We start from the raw sequence: 19,277 nt of genomic DNA, 5'->3' as shown, positions 1-19,277 counted from the left end.
ATATTCTGTGGCTAATGCCATCACTGAAAATACTCCTAATAGCATAACTTCCAGCACCAGCACTAAAGCAAAAGCAAACATGTAATTTATTAAACATAAAGGGGTTCACGTCAAGAGCTGAAAGTTTGTGTGTGTGTGTGTGTGTGTGTGTGTGTGTGTGTGTGTGTGTGTGTGTGTGTGTGTGTGTGTGCATATACAAGCACAATATGTGCATAATGTATGCATTTGTTTACATGCCTTGGAAATTGTATATTTTGTGCACATCTGCTGGGAAATTGCACAATTCTTATTTTAAATGGCCATATTCCCATTAGTTCACAGCAGATTTTGTTTTCCCTGACATGCCCCTATTTTCTTTTCAAGGTTCTCAGTTTGTTTTTTGGGCCATGCTGCCCTAGTGCCTGTTCCGTGTGATCTGGAGCTGTAAGCTCTCTGTTAAGTGGCACAGCATTCCTTGCACTGATTAGCACCCAAACTGCAAAGCATAAGTAATTCAAGTCGTGCATTAGCTTACAAAACGGAACATTAATGTTCTTTTGAGCTGAACCTAAAAGATAATGAGTGTGCATGAATTCTATTAATTGAAGTGGTGTATACCTTTGCAATCTTGAGCATTCATTATATTTTGTCAATTGATACACATAATCTTATTGGATTTAACACTATTAATGCCATTAGCAGTACATTTGTTCACTCTGGATACAGCAGTAAAGCTAACGGATTAGAACAGCTGAGTGGAAAACCAGAATGTTTAATAATGGAGATTTGAAATTTTGGGCCCAAGAGTTCTCAGAAGCTCTGGGGCAGGTTTTCTTTTGGGTTTTTGGGGGGTGGGTTGCATGGGAATTGCTACGACGATTCGCTGAGAGGTACCCCTACAACATCTCATCAGGAGAGAATGGCAAGTGCACCCCCCCCATTTGTTTGGTGTGTGTGTGTTGCCTTGCCAGTGTAAACATCACGGGGCCCTTCCCCAAGCCTGTTAAAGCCCTGATGAACTGCAAGAGGTGGAGAAAAGGGCCTGTAGCTCGATACAGGCTGCGTCTCCTAGCAGTGTTACTTCAATGGAATGTCATTCCCAGGGACCTGTCTTAGGGGTGCTATATTTGGCAGAGATTAAATGAAAAGGTAGTGCAGGACAGAGCTGTATAATCTTTTCCAGATAAATGTATCCAGGATGGAGGGTAGACAATAGACATTCTCCAAACCCCACCCTATCTCCTCACAGAACACTCATCCACCTTATGGAAAGTCAGATCCATGAATGGGGAGTCCGCTCCACCTTGAAATCAAGGAGATTAATATCTGATAAATTGTCAAGGTGTATGAAGAATCTCCAGGGATTTAAATCCTGCTGAATAAATCCAAAAGCTAATCCATTAAAATTAGGATCTAGAACCAAATTCACTTGCAGTGAGCTGGTGCAATTTTCATGGACATTTCTGAGTGACAATCTGGGATAATGGCTCTCTGACCTGGGAGTGGGGAAGGGTGTGTTTCACTTGACACTAAGATAATTTGTATTAGAGCAACAGGGAGTATTGTTCAAGATGGGGAAGTAACTATCTGGTGCACCTTAAACACCCAGAGGGTCCAGAAGATAGAGAACAAGGAATAAAGACCCTCTCCTTATGGTAACAAAGGTTAGTAAGAGTTGTCTCAGGGGCCAGGGAGACAGTGAAGATGGGAGTACCTAGTTCTAGAAGATTATCAGGAAGATTGGATTGTAAAGGAATTTATTCCCTAAGAAAATAATGGAGGGCTGAGTTGGTCCCATCCTCTAAAATCAGCCATGCACCAGTTCATCACGGAATCACAGAATCACTGGAGGGGCAGGAATGAGATATGGCTGTGTAAGAAAGCTACACCTGTAAAAGTAAGTACAACAGAATAATAGCAGAGGCCTTTGCAAAAAAGAGTGGGACCAAAATAAAAAAATGGGCATGAAATCAATTTTCATCATCTATTGGTTGTGTTTAAATTCTCTTTTCATAGATATTTATAAGTGATATTTACTGACATACACTAATGAAGATACTCCTAATATTTATTTGCTGTGATGACATAAGATTTTTCCACACTTGATATGAAACATTTTAGTGGGATGCCATACTGAAATACATAGCCAACTTTCAAACTACAGGTGCTGGGCACCTTTTACAATGAAAAAATACTAAGTACACCCACTTAAGATAATAGCACAATTAACTCATGCCAGAAAAGGTATCTGATGATGTCTCTGGGAATAGAATCAAGATGAAAGAGGGTAAGATTTAATTTTTATTCTTTCATAAAAGCTCCCTCATGCAATGAGTGCAAAAGAAACTGAATAGCAAGCAGCTAATAAAGCCTCAACTTATTTTTCTTGGAAAGGAAAGATTTAATGAAACTTTAGACGTAACATATGCAGTATCTGTGTAGGGCCTCATGTATTTTGCATTTCTGGGGTTGTGGAACAACCCTTTGCCTTAGACTTGTACTCCAGAACCTCAGCTTCTATTTTTTTTAATTGTGTTTCAAGCCTGATTGTTGCAGAGATAACCTTGAAAATATGAACTGATTATAATGCCTGCTGGAGTCTGCAGAGAGCCAGAAAAAATAGTTCTGAGGATTTGATGAGTTTTGAATATTCAGTGAACATCTACCACAAATCATAGAATCAGAGAATCCTAGAACTGGAAGGGACCTCAAGAGGTCATCAAATCCAGTCCCCTGCCCTCATGGCAGCATCAAGCACTGTCTAGATCATCTCTGACTGGTTTCTGTCTAACCTACTCTTAAATATCTCCAGTGATGGAGATTACACAACCTCCCAAGGTCATTTATTCCAGTGTTTAACCACCCTGACAGTTAAGAAGATTTTTCCTAATATCCAACCTAAACCACCCTTGCTGCAGTTTAAGGCCATTGCTTCTTGTCCTATCCTCAGAGGCCAAGGAGAACAATTTCTCTCCCTCCACCTTATAACACCCTTTCAGATACTTTTAGATACCCTTTTAGATTCTATCATGTTCCCTCTCAGCCTTCTCTTTTCTAAACTAAACAAGCCAATTCTTTCAAGTCTTCCTCATAGGTCATGTTTTCTAGACCTTTAATCATTTTTGTTGCTCTTTTCTGGGCCTTCTCCAATTTCTCCACATCTTGCCTGAAATGCGGTACCCAGAACTGGACACAATACTCCAAATGAGGCCTAATCAGTGCAGAGTAGAGCAGAAGAATGAGTCCTTGTGTCTTGATCACAACACTCCAGTTAATTCAACTGAGTATGAATCAGTTGATTATGAACAGATGATGAACATAATCAACTGATTATGAATTCAAACGTATCAAATAACTGTAACTTTCAGTGTAGACCAGCAATAGGCAACCTGTGCCTGCCATGTGTTGCAGGTCTTTATAGTCCACCTTTTCCCACAGCTCCTATTGGTCAGTAGCGGTGAACTGTGGCCACTGGGAGCTGTGAGGGGGCCATGCCTGCAGACAATGTCAACAAAATGTCTTGTGGCCCACCAACAGATTACTTTGATGGGACACGTGTGGCCCATGAGTCAGAGTTTGCCCACCATTGGTGTAGACACTTCACAAATGTCAGTTGCAGAACACAACTTTTTGTTCTTAGTTATGTTCAGTCCTAAACTACAGATGATTGGGTTCCCCCCTCCCAAATCTGGCTACTCTTGGGGGAATGAGGTGCTGAACCAGGCTACCCAAAGGCATCATATGAGCCCACCAGCAGGACAAACACAATGAAAGAGCATAAATCAATTTCATGCCAGTGATTAGTTTGACCTATACATTATAGCTCTTTGTTTCACTGAGAAGAGGTAGAAAAGATGTGAAAGAAGGCAACACTGTAGAAGAACTTAAAGCAGTTGTTCTCAAACTGTGGGTCATGACCCCATTTTAATGGGGTCAGCGGGGCCAGCATTAGATTTGCTGGGACCATGCAGGGCTGAAGTTGAAGCCAGAGGTCCATCTCGACTGGGGGGTGACAATGCTTGGGCTGCAGCCCCTCCTGAGGCCATGTAGTAACTTTGCTGTCAGAAGAGGGTCTCTGTACAATGAAGTTTCAGAATCCCTGATATAGAGAGTACAAAACCCTTGTCATACAGAGGTCAAATTAAGCTTGCTGGTGGTAACTTAAGTTAGTTCCTTTTTTCCAAAGGCTGCCATCATGTTCTGCAGACTCTACAATGTCATTAAAAACAATCTTCACCTTTATGTACATAAAAAGAAGAAATCAGAATGTGAGCTGACTGCTACCAGTGTAGTAATGTCTGCCTGTGCTTGCATATAGTCTGAATCTATAGCTTGAAAGAGTTAAACTGCCCTATTGATCTCATTGTGGCCTTAATCCTGTAGTTATTCTAAATTGGTGAGTGTACATAGCACCCTAAACTCACAGTGCAAATCTACACAGCACCAAATTTTGAAATAACGTGCTATTTCAAGCCATCCCTTAACCTTTGTGAAAGGAGGTTTTTACTGGGATAGCGAAACAGCACGCCTGTTATTTCAAAAAATATTTTAAAATAACCGGTGGCTTGTGTAGATGCAGGGTAGCTATTTTGAGATACCTCCAGTATCCTTAAATAGCCATGCAGTGTAGATGTACCCACTGTCAACACTTAACTTTTCTACTGGTGAAAGAGGAGAAAGAATTTTATCATGAAGAGCTGCATAAGCTCCTGAGAGTGGTATCTCATTTTGGCATGTAGACTGTATGAACCTTCATCTGTAGATTGAGCCTGACTTGTGAGCAAAGCACAGGTGAATAGTATTACTCCCCACCCACCCATTTCACGATCTGATATGTATTGTTCAAAACAATGTTCCTTTGTTCCAGTGATACGACTAGAATTGCAAAATAAATTGTGCTAGAACTGTGCTAAAACAAGTTTTTAAGTTACTGGTCATTTGCCTCATCACAAGCCTCAAAAAAGGCCCATTAAAGTGATTAACAATCAATGACACAAATTATAAATGTTTATGAAAATGAAAAGCCCTCTTTAATTTCACAGAGGACATATACTATAGTGTATATATATAGTGTTATATCATTGCTTCTGTTTTATGAATCTCGGCCTGACTAACCTATCTCTTGCAAGTCACTGTTGAACCAGAAAGAAGATGGAACATATATTTACATATTTTCAAACATTTTCTCAATATACCTCATATTACATCAAGCTAGAATCATTGGTACAGAGAGTTCTTCCCTTAGCAGAGGGATCTGAGGAACAATGATGGTTGACAGCAGTGTCAATGGACTATAAATTTACCATAAGAAAGTGGCTTCTATTCTGATTTGAACAGTGTGAAACAATTATCTGAACAGCTTTTACAGTGGGGAAATTGCCAGCAGAATATTTCACTCTCATATTTGTATGAGAGAAAATGTTCATCATAAAAACAGAAAGTGGCCTTGATTGGCCAAATTTCACCCTCTGTTAAATCCAGAAAGTCTCACTTGCAAATATTAACGAAGTGAAAACTGAAGCACCAGTCCTGGACTAGCTTTCATAGCACAGTTAGCCATCTTTGTTCCTCTCAATTTTTTTGCTGCCCAGTGTGTGCCTGGTTTCATTCCAAATGTAAGGACTGGTCAGTATATCTAATTACATATGGCCTCAAAGGGCCATTCCTTCAGCATGGTACCACTGGGGTGTCAGGATGCCTAATCACATCCCCTTTCCCAAGCCATTACCACTTGCACTGACCAGCTGTAGCTGAACATAGAATCATCAAAATTTACATCTGGAAGGGACTTCAAAGGCTATCCAGTCAATGCTCCTGACCCCAGTTTGAGGCAAGATTAAGTATACCCAGATCAGTGTTTCTCATACTGGGGTCTGTGGAGTTCCAGGGGCTACATAGGCCCCACAGATCAAATCCTTCCCTTCTCCCTCAACTTCTCCTTGTCCCCAAGCTAAGGCAGGCTCCCTACCTGCTCTGTTTCTGTGTAACTCCAGGAAATGAGCACCAGGTCTCTGGAGCTCACAAGTGCATAGGCAGCAAGTGAGGCTCTGCACACTGCCTCTGCCTGAATGCCAGCTCCACAGCTCCTACTGGCCAGGAACTGTGACCAATGGGAGCTGTAGGGTTGGTGACTGTGGGTACAAGGCTAGCATGTGGAGCCTCCCTGGCTGACCATGTGCCTATGGGCTACAAGGATCTGGTGGCCACTTCCAGAAGCCATGGAAAGCACTGCCAGACCCAAAACCATCTTCTGAACTCCAACTTCCTGCCCCAGCACAGAGTCCATTCTGGAACCCTCTAACCCATCACTCCCAGCTCCACCTCAGAGCCCACCCTCCAGCCAGAGTCCTCACCCCTCCCACACACTCCAGCCCTCAGCCCAGGGTCTGCTTCCACAGTCAAATTCCCCCCTGGAGCCTGAAACGCCACAAACTTCATAAGCCTATGACCCAGACCTGAGCCTTTTCCCATACCCAAAACCCCTCTCCCCCACCCCCGCCCGGAGTCCTCACCCAGATTCGTTACACTCCTATACCCTGCCCTAGCCCACCAAAAGTGAGTGAAGGTGGGGGAGAGCAAGTGACAAATGGTGCAGAGTTGGAGCAAACAATGGCAGAGCCTTTGAAAGGGAAGGCAGAAAAGAGTTTGTCTAAACAGTTCTTAAAACCCAACAATGACAGTGATTCTACACACTCTTTAGGAGGTCTATATCCTCCTTTGAAAGCCACTCTGTCAGGGTTTTTCCCCACTCTGGCACTGTGAATGTAGAAGGTGGGGGCCCGCAAAAGACCTTAAATACCTTGCCTTTATAGGCTCTGCTTACAAAAACCTCCCCTGTGTCACAATGCACTGGCTCTGGAAGACAGGCTTCCACCATCAAGTGATTTTTAAAGAACCCTGGAAAAAAACCCAGGAAGGAATACTTGAATTCCTTCCCCAGGGGTATCCCCAAGCTCTTCTGCCATAGGAGAGTCTGAAAAAAGAAACAGAAGAAAACACAGAAGTCTTTGATAGCTGACCTCTCAGGCGAGGCAAGTACACACGCAGACCTGTTACCTTCCAGGACACAAGAATTAAATCATTGCTTTAAAAAAAATATTTTATTAACAAAACTCAAAAAGAAATTCTTAATAAAGCATACCTGGTTGCTAGGTGTTACAGAGCAATTGAGAAGAACAAATTAAAACACAGTGAACATAGTATCTCTAGTTTCAGCTTATATAGTGAGTGCAGGAGGGAGAAAGAGCACATGGATTTTACACAGAGAAAAATATTCTGATCGCGACTAAATATATATTTTTGCCTTATTTACTCAAAAGCCTGTCATGGTCCAGTCCACTTCCATACCCAAATTCCTTGGAGGCACGGTAGTTCTGATTACCGCATGTTGCTTCCTCCAGCCCTTAACTTAGAACTCACACAAAGGAAGAAGCAGCTAAGTATCTACATACAATTCAAATTTCAACAGTCTTTCCCATTGGCTTTTCTGGCTTTTTGCTAATACCCCCACTAGCTACCTGAGTTTAACCCTTTAGTCCCCAGGTGCTGCCCAGCACTCCTCCTATCCATCACACATTCATTCACAATATCACAAACTTCCACCCTCAAGTATCTCTATACTTGAGGGCATAATATTACACTTGGTTGCCTAAAATTAGGCACATGCACTCACAGAGTCATTTGCAAGTGGCTCTGTTTCAAAAGCTAAGCATCCACAGCTCCCATGGAAGTTGATGCATCAATAGCAAGGTTGAGGACATGGTCCTAGGACTTTCACAGACATCTAGTTCTGAGAATAGGGGTATCTTCTACAAGGCTTCTTCTGCACTATTTCCCCAGGGTTTGATTTATGGTTTTCTCCATTTATCCTCTTTCTGAATAGTCTCACTTCTGATTAGAAAAGAAAAGGGATTTACCCTACAGCACCAGGCACAATGGGGCCCTTTCGACTTCCCAAATTAGAAATAACCGATAATTAAATTAATCAGTCTGGGGTGGGAGAAGAGCACAGAAAGCAAAGCTTTACAATGTTTTATTTTGATTGATATAAATCAGCATTAATTTGGATTAAAATAGAAGCTTTATTCAAGAATATAACTGTTTTTGTTCTCCTGATTTCTCCTCCAGACTGCTATCTAAGCTCATCCTACTGTTCTAGTATGCATAGCATTTATTCCCTCATGCTGTATTTACCTAGGATTATAAGCAATAGAAGTGGATTTGGAAGGATTAGATTAATATCTAGAAGTGACAGTAAACATCCATTTTTCCATATACACAAACAAATGGAAAAAAATATTTCCAGCAATAATCTAAATTTACACATAGGCAAAAACATAAAAATGCTGCTTGAAAATATATTAACATTAGACTTAAGGCTATTTAACTTTGTATATTTTGAAATATGTTGACAATCTGTATTTTAACTAATCTACCAAATTTGCAGCCATGAAAATTGTGTCGCAAGGCATGAAATCTAGTCTCTCCATGAAATCTGGTTTTCCCCATGAAATCTGATCTTTTGTGTACTTTTACCCCGTACAGTTCTATAAGTATACAGCATTTCTCCAACTGGGGAGTCCTGACCCAAAAGAGGGTTGCAAGCCTATTGTAGTGGATTCACAGTATCACCACTCTTACTTCTGTGCTGCCTTCCGAGTTGCTGTCATAGACCCAGACCCGCTGACTGCCGCACACTTACGGAGGGAAGATATGCTGGGCTCTGAGGCTTGGTCTACACTAGATCAGGAAGATCGGCTTAAGGTACACAACTATGCAAAATGTGTAGATACTTTTCAAGTTCTCTCACCCTAATATTTCAGTGAAGAAAAGAAGGAGGAGGAGTGCCAATTAATCATGCTCTGTCTACCATGTTACTGTGGTAAAACAGGAAATAAGTTGATTACATTCAAAACAACATTTGCAAGTAAGTCTATTTTGGTAACTATCCATGTTCATTTTTTTATATTAGTCTATCCAAGATCACAATTCACATATAAGACTTAACCTGAAACCAAAATAAAATAGCATCAACTATTTTTGTGGGACATTTTTAGAAGTTTCAAGCTTCCCCCCTGCTACTTCCTTAAAAAAGAGGAGAGTGGATTAAGCTCACCTGATAGGGTTTTCTCAGTTTGCCCAGTTCTCATGAGGGTTGAAGAACGGTTACAATAATTTAACATCTTTACAGCTGCTGATTTACAGTTTCCACTCATCAGAACCAATATTTGTAAGCATTTCACATTAAATTAAGAACATTTACTATAACAATATCTTACTCCGAATTAAGTAAATGAGGAAAAGAAAGGGGGAAAAAAAGCTTAAGCAAGCTGGGTCAGACACAACTGGCTAAAATATGGTAGGTCAATTAATAATTATTGCAAAAAAAAAGAAAAAGAAAACATGCATTAAATTTAATATTTCTCAAGTGCTGAACCTGAAAATGATACATCAGCAATGTAGCCAAGTCATCTACCAACCAGAACAAAAAAAAGATTTGTCCTATTTTAATATGTAATATATACAACATTTTCAACATTCTTCAATTCAAAACTTATCAATAGTCACCTTGTAATTGGCCTACCTTTGTAAATATATTAATGACTATTACAGAATTTTCATTTAATGTAGCTTGTAGTTAAATGTACATTCATCTAAAGGTGTTTGGAAAAAATGATTATTCCAAGTTGTGAATCTTTATGTTAAAACTGCACGTTTTATGATCATAAAGGCAACAGTGACGGCAGATTCACTCATAAGCACCTAGAAATTGATATACTGGAATTTGTTCATTCAAACTTTGTAAAACTTAACCCCCATCTAGTGACAAACAAAGGGTGGAAAGAAGAACAACTAGTACTGTTAAACAATATAGTAGGTTTCTCAGCTTCTGCTGTGAGCAGGTATTTTAAATGCTTTGTCATGCAGACTTACAGTGCTGTCGATATATGCTTCAGTCCATACGACATCATGCTCTTGATCAATAACCTTTGGTCGGCTAAGAACATGGAGATATTCCATGACGTTCTCTTGCACGTCAGCTAATGTAGAGATCTGAGTAAAAAACCCTGTGAAAATACAGAGATTCCAAGTTAAGATGGTATTAAGGAAGACTCCAAGGCTGTGTCTACACTGGCACGATCTTGCACCAAAGCGGCCGCTCTTGCGCAAAAACTTGCTGCCTGTCTACACTGGCCGTGTGTTCTTGTGCAAGTAAACTGACGTTCTAATGTATAAAATCAGGGCTTCTTGCTCAAGAACTAAGATGCTCCCGCTCAGGAATAAGCCCTCTTGTGCAACTGTTCTTGCACAAGAGGCCAGTGTAGACAGGCAACATGAATTTCTTGCGCAAGAAAGCCCTATGGCTAAAATGGCCATCAGAGCGTTCTTGAGCAACAGAGAGTCTATACTTGTATGGATGCTCTTGCGCAAAAGCACATCTCTTGTGCAAAAGCACATGCCAGTGTAGACGCTCTCTTCTGGAAGAGTTTTTGCACAAGAACTCTTCCGCAAAAGAGTTTTTGCGCAAGAAGCTGCCAGTGCAGACGTAGCCTACAATAAATATGATGCAAGTTATGTCTGCTGTGTTTTCTGTTTAATTATCTCCAAAGGAGAAATGCAAAAGGACTGTATTTAATAAGCAGCAGCCTTGTCCAGTACTAATTTGCGAATGTAGAAATATGTGAAACAACCTGTCAGCCCTGGAGGTCTCAGTTACGGAAACTATTATACACCACTGCACAGCTTGTCCTAAGTGTTTGGTTCCAGGAGAGCTTTGCTGTTTCATGATGAAGTAGAAGTTATGGGATTTTTTTCCCCACAGTAAACACTTTATAAAAATTAGAATGGTATTTACTCCTTACAACATTATTCCAAAGCATGTAAAACTCATCTCGTTTCAGGTGTCAGTTTACAGAACTTAATTGGGACAAAAATGGGGAAAAATAGCAGTGGTATTTGAGTCCACTCCAGATCTGTCCACTTTCTCTATCCTGGGTGGTATGTAATGTGAATAAACTCCTGATACTATAGCACATTCTTAGCAAATGGCAGGGACCAATGGGAATAGAATCAGAATCACTTGGGTAAGTAATAACAGCTTTGTTAAACCTTGAAATGTAAATCTCCTAAAGGCAGTACTCTAGCAGCAGTGAACTGAGGGAAGCTGTAGCCATCTACACTGTCACCAGCTTTATTCCCTGTCATTCATGCAAATATGACAAAGGCCTGGAACAATTACATAGTCCTACCCAAACTACTGCATGGCTACGTCTACACTGGCCCCAAATTCTGGAAAAGGGATGCAAAGAAGGTAAGTCAGTATAGGGAAATCAGCACTACACCCACGGAGCAGGCTAGGGATTTGGAGGCTGCCTTGCCCGACTTCCTGGTGCGGGGGTAGGCAGAATGAGGCAAGTCATCATACCCTGACCCCACTCACTAGCTAGAGCATTAGGCGGGTGGGCGGAGCGGGGCAAGCGTCTGTGACCCGACTCTGATCTCTGGCTGCAGCCCCGGGCAGGTGGAGAGGGTCAGGGTTGGGGGGAAGAGTCCATTTTTCCAGTGTCACCAGTTGGCCAGGACCACTGGGCATGGACCCCAGTGGCCCAGTGACCAAACCATTACTACTCAACTATCAAAAATGGACGGGACACTTAATTTGGTTACCTTATCTACAAATCCTCACTCTTCCAAATATTTGAGCTTATATAATTTAACTTTAACTCTGTGTTTCGTGATGTTTTATGGTTTGGGGAGTTTGGTTTAACATTTTATTAACTAATTACAATATTCTATAAGGATATTAACTTACTGAAACAAACTCTCAGCCTTAAACTTTGTGTTAAAGAAGGTATTTTTGTCTAGGTTTTTGGAACTTTTGCAGCCTAGCAGCTTAACGACCAACTCAATCTTAATTGAGAAATGTGTTCTTGGGAATACTACATTTTGTATAAATGGGGAGAGAAAGAAAAGTTACTGTTATTTCACGAGTCATTGATTTAGAATACTTTGGGGAAAAGCTAATATGTATATTAGCTTTTCTGACATGCTGACCTCTCAATTTTTGTGGCTACAGGATCTCTGAAGTCAAAATGTGGGCTTTCCCTTCCTGTCAACACTAACACGTATTTCATTATGTAGCCCTTTTATACTGAGTAAAAGTCAGTAATACTCAAAATCTAATTACTTATCTATATAAACTACTGAGGTATGGAATTCAGTACATAAATAAACCCCACCAAAACTTTGGTTTATAAGGCCATTAAGGACTCCAAGCACTGTACAATTGTGAGTAAGTAGTAGTATCAGTTTTCAAATGATAGCCTATAATTTCAAAGGTGACTTTAAAGTACCTTAATTTTTGAGAGTACACCTTTAGACATCTTAAAAGGGGCAGTGCTCAACACCTTTACAGTATCTCAGGTTGGACACTCAAGCTCACTAGTTATTTATGAAAAACTTAAAAAACAACAAACAGTCTAGTTGTACCTTAAAGACTAACAAAACATGTAGATGGTATCATGAGCTTTCGTGGGCACAGCCCACTGGGTTTAAGGTGCTACTAGACTATTTGTTGTTTTTTAAGTTATTCCTGTTATAGACCAACTGGCTACTCCTCTGTAGCTATTTATGGAAATTTAGCCAGGGACACTAACTCACGAATAAATTAACTTACTTTACCTTCATCTCCTTCTTTTAAGACCAGTGTGTCATTTGTAACTGAGGACAAAACCACCAAAAGCAAAACTAAATAATACTAAGGAACAATCAAACCCTTTTAAAAATGTGCTGCCATTTCTAAGGTTCCTGGATGGGTAGGAGTTAAAATAGGGAATATGTCCCCCCTGCATAAATCCTTCCTACATACATCCCCCTTTTAAATTTTGCAATTGCTTTCTTGATTAAACCTTCAAGAGCATGGTTTAGTCATGCTTTTTTATTAGCGATTTCCACATGACCTTGAGTTATTATTCCAAAATGGCTACTTGTGCTATATGGGTCCTGTGATCGTCAATGTATAATGTATTATGTTATAGGACTTCCCTGAATGTTTCTTAATGCTTTGTTTTCTATAGTGTATGTGAGATTATTACTCCAATGTATTATTTCTAGGTAATTCCTATTGGGCCTTAGTTGTGCTAACAAGCAACACATCACCATCTCTGCCTCCATACAGTTCAAACTTTAAAAGTATATTATACAGTTGATTGTAGAACAATTAATAAAACTAGAAGCAGATTACTATCTATAGTTCTCAGAGTTACAATCTTCCTGTTAACCTTATTTTTCATATAACAAAGGGTTATGTGTTGGTATAGCCAAAATCTATTTTAAAGGAAATAGAGATATCCAGTTAAAAATTTATTTCCTCTTCCATAAGTCATACGAATATACAGTATTCGCTCCCAAAGAGGCACACACATGCATCACACACTTGACATTTCCAAGATTCCCATTACCATGGTATCTAGGCACCATGGCTCATGTGAAGTGCTTCATTTCTTGTTGGAACAGCACATGATATTACAAAGGATTTGAACAAAACAGCATAACCAACATAATTTTCCTGACATACGCCAGTGATGTAGATGGCTATACAGTGGAAAGTTGAGGAGAAAAAGTGTGTTTAATCAAATGCATTTAATCACCTTGGCCTAGCTTATTAAAATTATTCACCTTTAAAAAGCCTATTTTAAAATGATTTTTGTGAAACTTATTGTTAACAAATGTAATTTTTGATTGATAATAGGAAGTACCTGAGGAATGGAGTCATAGCTGTAACCATATACATTCTCTTTATTTTCCTTTGTGCTATTCTCAAAGCTGGGTTTGAGTTTGAACTGTAGGTTTTTGTTTAGTCTCTCTTTTAATGTGTTTTTAGACTTTGTGGCTCAGCTTAAAGCCTACAATCAGTTTGTAATTTCCATGAAATTATAATTAATACTAGAATTTTCTGCCTATTATGAACTTTTGGCTCATTCTTTCCAGGTAGCACTGATTTATTTACTTGCTTCCTAAACATGGTAGTTTCCCCTGAACTTTAGCTTCATTATAATAAAGTATAATGAGTTGCCACAGCCTGAGTGATGGAACTCTCCAAAATTGTTGCATACTTCTTTAAATATTTATTTTTGCATTTTCTCCCTTTTAAATTATTATACTTGAGCTAAGAATTTGGGGAGGCAACATTGCTTTATATTGCACTTTTTCTGTGCATTTAGCCTGTCTGATTATTTGTATCACATGTCACACAAATCAAACTGCAACTGAATCACACACTCATCTGCTATAGGAACCTCTTTTATTCAGGAGATTTCAGTCCTTCTTTAAACAGTGAGATTTAATCAGAAAATAAACAGTTATGCACTTAAGTCATTGAGTATGGCTGCTAAGCCTATGCACATTATACCAAACAAACCTATGTTTTAACTCTCTTCTGGCTCTTTGGTACGTAAGTCATATCATATAAGATTCCTTTACACTCATAAATATTAATTTTTAAGTTATAAAAACCCTTACAGGAATTATGTGCCACTTTTATGAAGCATGAAGTTTCATAAAATAATTTGGTCAATTATTGAATATAAATTGGTTAAATGATTATTCTCTGAAATTGGATTTCCTTTCCATAGTAACATTTTCTTATGACAATAGTGATTTTCAGCCAAATGACCACCAGTAGCATTAACCCTCAAACAGGTCAGAATGACAAACTATTTTCAACAGCACTGTACATTTGATAATAATAATGCTTCCCAATTTCAGGTTATGGAGCAACATGGAGGCAGTGTTCTTGTAAGTAGTTCAAGATTAGAATCCAATATCTTTGGACAGGGACTAAGGACAGTACTCCTCACTGTACTGAATCAGTAATGCTTTCAAGCAGAGTATCCCCCACTGATCCCCCTAAAAAGGGGCTTCCCAACAAAGTGAAGAACATGGCTCTATGCCATAGTTTAGGAGGTGTTGGGATGATGCTATTTGAGGGAGAAGATGTAGCTGGTGCTTCCTATGCCTCCTTAATAATACAACAGGCCCGGAAATGTTGTCACTGAGGCACAAGGTGAGGAAGCCCTCAGGGCTAGGCCCCCATAAACACAAAATGGGAAGACGTAAGCCTCTCTTCCTTTGTCCCCTCACCAGGTTCTGCTGGTGCAGAGATGAATCCCCTTTTTTGTCCTACTACGTGTTTTGAAAAGGGTCAACCACACTAACAACAAACATTCAAAAGTGAGGCTGTCAAATTATTAAAACCAACAGACTGTTATCATATTTGTTTCATACTGTCACTTTTGTAAGTAACCAAAATTTTGTGGCCTATCAAATTTTTACTGCTGGCCTGACTTTCAGTTGAAAGTGACTGTTGAGGGAAATACAGTGGCTGCATACTTTAAAACTTGGCATGTTGAAGCACTGGGAAATTTTACCATTGTTCACGTTAAGATCCTGTTAAATCTCCATTTACTTCATGTGCATTTGCTTACAGAATAACGGAGAAAATAATTGTAAATTTCATAAACCATTCAACTGGGGCTTTGGGATCTTGATTCTTTTCATGTGTTTAAAATGGTTTGCTGCTTAGCCTCATTAAGCCCACACTCCCCAAAGATATGCTCTATTTATGCACAAAATGTAGCAGAGAAATGGTAGCGGGAGGGGGGAGAAGGTGGTGGGTGTCTCATGGTTTTGCCATTAGATTCCAGAAGAACTTTTCCAAGGTTGTATGAATTTCCCTAGTGATCCTTTTTGAAAGAAAGGATTTTGCTGTCCACAATGCAGTCAGCTGGAAACCTTGCAAACAGCCTTCATCTATGCTGTGCTTCCAAGGGGAAAATCACTGCAAGGAAAATTGATTTTAGGGCCATTGACCTCAGTAACAACAACACTCTTTGGCCCACCCATGCAAGAAGTAAACTGCAGTGCAGTCATTCAGCCAATCTGCAGATTGGCTTTACTAGGTCTCTCTTCTCCCTGAGCTGTAATATGTCTTTTTGCTATAGAATTTGGCTGAGCCAGAGGGAAAGTTCTGAATCTCATGTAACCTGAGCTCAAGATGGTTGTTCCGCTTCTTATGGTGTCAGATCCTAAACTATATGAAATGAATTACAGATCAGAGATGGAAGACCCATGTCCTACATAATAACAGTGTTTAAGTCATAAAACTGATGCAATCTGAGGCTAGTCTCTAGAGGCAATAATAATTAAAACAAACCATTCAACACTTATGGGTCAGATTCTGCTCTCATTTTACTTTAGCTTCAGTAGAGTTTATCCAGAGCTATCCAGGTGTAAGAAAGAACTACATTTGACCCACCTATGGTTTACAAAAAACAAAACCTAAAATTCTTCCATTCGAGTTTATAAAAACAAAATGAAGGGGAAGTTTACTGTATGTGTTGCTCGTGATGGTGAAGAACAAAGATATGCATGTTCCCTTCATCAGCAATGAGACTGACATGTACCAGATGAACTCGTCAGGCAGCTCCTATTGCTTTGCCATAATTTCTGAGTTGCTATGCTTAGATCTTTATGAAGCTACAGAACTGTACTGTCTACCAAGCTAAAGAATTTGACTGATTAAATTATCTTCAAAAATATGCTTCAAAGGATTCCTATACAATGTCTAAAACTAAATTATGGTGTAATATTAGCTGATTAAGAGACTACTTCAAACTGAGTAATTTCCATCAGATGGACACAACAGTGGTTAAAGCAATGATATCTATGTGAATAGTGCCTGATGTGGGTCGTCATAATGTGATGAAGCACAAAGAAAAAACAAACAAGGAGTTTTTTTCAAGAACACAGATAAGGAAAAAATGACAATCAGTGATTTCTAAATTATTATTTATAATATGCAAAGCTGTAGCCATGTTGGTCTCAGCTTATTGGAGATACAAGGTGAGTGAGGTAATCTTTCTATTGGATCAATGTCTGTGGGTGAGAGAGTCAAGCTCTTGAACTTACGCTGAGCTGTGTGCACCTTGTCTCTGTATTATTCATAGTTTCTCTCTCGTATGTACTTTTATGATCACCATTACTACAGTATCTCAACACTTCTAATGTATTTCTCCTCAGAAGACAAAAATCTGTCTTTCCTATTTAGAATCTAAGTTCTTCAGAGGAGGGATGTGATTTACCATGTGGTTTGTACAGTGCCTAGCGTAATGCAACTCTGATATCAGTTGGAGTCCTCTTTACTATCCTAATACCAATAAAATAATAGTAATAGCAAAAGAGATTTTAAACTGAAATTAACCTTCAATGAACAAAGCAGAAATTGGAAATCATATCTATGAAATGTTTTAGGTGCATTTTTATTACCAAAAATGTATATTAATTGGGGTATATTTTTAAGTCTATATATTATAGATTTGTTTTCATAAATTATCCTGTTCTCTTCCTGAAAAACAAAAATAATACCCTCCAAACAATTCACTTTAAACTGTTGGCAAAAATATGTAGCAAGACTGAAAACATGTACAAAGTTTTGCATGATACCTTGCATATGATTTCCCATTCAAGAAGGTAAACCAACCTTTGTTAGCACAGGCCATCCACTTGAGGTTATCAGCAAAAGCTGCCTCTCTTCCAATCAGATAGGTAAACATGCGAACCTGAAAGTACAATAGGTATTAATTCACTTTTTTACTACAGTATCATGCTTAATACATACACAGATTATCTATTTTACATATGTGAAGTTCACATGTGTAAAACACATCAGAAAGTTCTAAAGGATTGCTGATTTAAAAATCTCTGCTAATAAGATATTTATGACACAGTGTGTGTCTTTGTTCTGTTTTAACAAAGTGGCTTATCAATGTGGATGTTTTTAATACCTGGCATTTAATCAAAGCCATAAGTAAAGATAAAATAGAACAAGTTTAAACTATTGGGTTCATGATATGAAGTCACATGTTTGAAATGTCTGTTGTGCAGTTGTGAATTTAGGAGGCTGCTCTGGACTTGGGGTTGTATTTTAATAATTAAATACATCAGTGTTATAGATGTAGGAACTTGAAAAAACTTGTTCTATTTTGTCTCTGTCTTTCAAAAACAATGTATACACCGAAGTACCTATACTCATAATACTGATGATATACAGGTGAAGAATTGCAGAGTCATGTGACAAATTGCTTTGACCACGCTCCTGAAATCTGCCCACTTATACATCTCACTGAGACTACTATCATTTCAATTTTTGAGCAGCCTCAAACAGCTGCCATTTAAATCTCCATATATATATAAGACTTCCTGACGTTTGAGGGAATGACATCATTAGGCTCTCTAGCCACAAAAGTGGCCAGAAAGAGGGGGGTTGGCGAACATCGTGAGGAGGTTGCAGCCCCCTAGTGTATAATTGTAACCCCCAAGGAGATTACTTAGATTCCCTGGGCTTTGTCTGCTGGCAGCTCAGGGAGAGGTACTCTGAGTTTGCCTTGGCTCCCCCTTCCTACCAGCGTCAGAGTCTGCCCGGCAACCCGTAGGGAGTGAGATGCCCCTCCCAGGGAGTTCAGGAGGGGGAAGGAGAGGCCATTGTGGAGAGGAGTCTGGAGCCAGCCAGGGCAAGGGGAGGACTGTTGTGTGGGATCTAGTAAGCCCCAGGCCTGATTGCAGGGAACTAGCTCTAGGGACCTTAAGGTAGGATCCCTCAGCTGGGTTTTATGTTTCCACTGTTGATTCCCAGTTTGTGGAGTTTGCTGGGAGGCTTCCCCAGCCAGGCTGAGTTGGCTCTCCAGCTCCCTGGGTGAGACCGATCACGGCATGGTCAGCTCTGCTCTATTTGCTAGTTCAGGGCTGCTGTGTGGGTCTGAATACTGGGCTAGGAGGTTATAGTTTGAATTTTGGTGCAGTTGTGTGGTCTGCACCTTGAGCCCTGCACCCCTTCGCGGTGAGGGGAAATTCTGGGACCGAAGCAGCCTGATTCCTGCCTGAAGAGGATCCATGCGAGAAGAGAGCAGCCCCTCTGCAGTGACTGAGTCATCTCTAAACCTGAGGCTCATTCATGGAGTGTGTGAGTGCACCAATTTGTTTGGGGATTTTATTACCTGCTGCATATTAAACCTGTGGTGGGATTTATTGCCTTCTCCCATATGTGAATCCTTTGGACTGTACTGGACCTAGTCAGCCCTACTGCTAAACCACTGCAGAGAAGAATTTTGTGGTCAAAAGTCATCATGGGCCCCAACAAAGTACGCATACCAATGGGACACTGATCTTACAGTTGCTGTGCTCCAGTGACCCTAAAAATAGTGTTTTACCCTGTTCTTTTATATTTGTCTCCTGTTTAATAT

At 39.8% G+C, this 19,277-nt stretch overlaps 1 protein-coding gene across 1 annotated transcript in view; it reads right to left on the bottom strand.

Annotated features, from left to right (window-relative positions):
* Nucleotides 1–19,277, bottom strand: part of CACNA2D3 (calcium voltage-gated channel auxiliary subunit alpha2delta 3) — a 758,781-nt gene that overhangs the window by 253,310 nt on the left and 486,194 nt on the right. Inside the window, exons 12-13 of the mRNA XM_089781194.1 lie at nucleotides 17,519–17,597; nucleotides 9,913–10,046 (exon numbers count right to left, since the gene is read on the bottom strand). Of these exons, the coding sequence (XP_089637320.1) occupies nucleotides 9,913–10,046; nucleotides 17,519–17,597 (213 nt within the window). The remainder of the gene's footprint in view (nucleotides 1–9,912; nucleotides 10,047–17,518; nucleotides 17,598–19,277) is intronic.

The sequence above is a fragment of the Pelodiscus sinensis genome, chromosome 11 (genome assembly GCF_052426305.1).
Source record: "Pelodiscus sinensis isolate ZL-2025 chromosome 11, ASM5242630v1, whole genome shotgun sequence".
In the NCBI taxonomy this organism is placed as follows: Eukaryota; Metazoa; Chordata; order Testudines; family Trionychidae; genus Pelodiscus; species Pelodiscus sinensis.
Note: the sequence above shows the minus strand (reverse complement) of the source record. Positions and strands in the feature narration are given on the sequence as shown.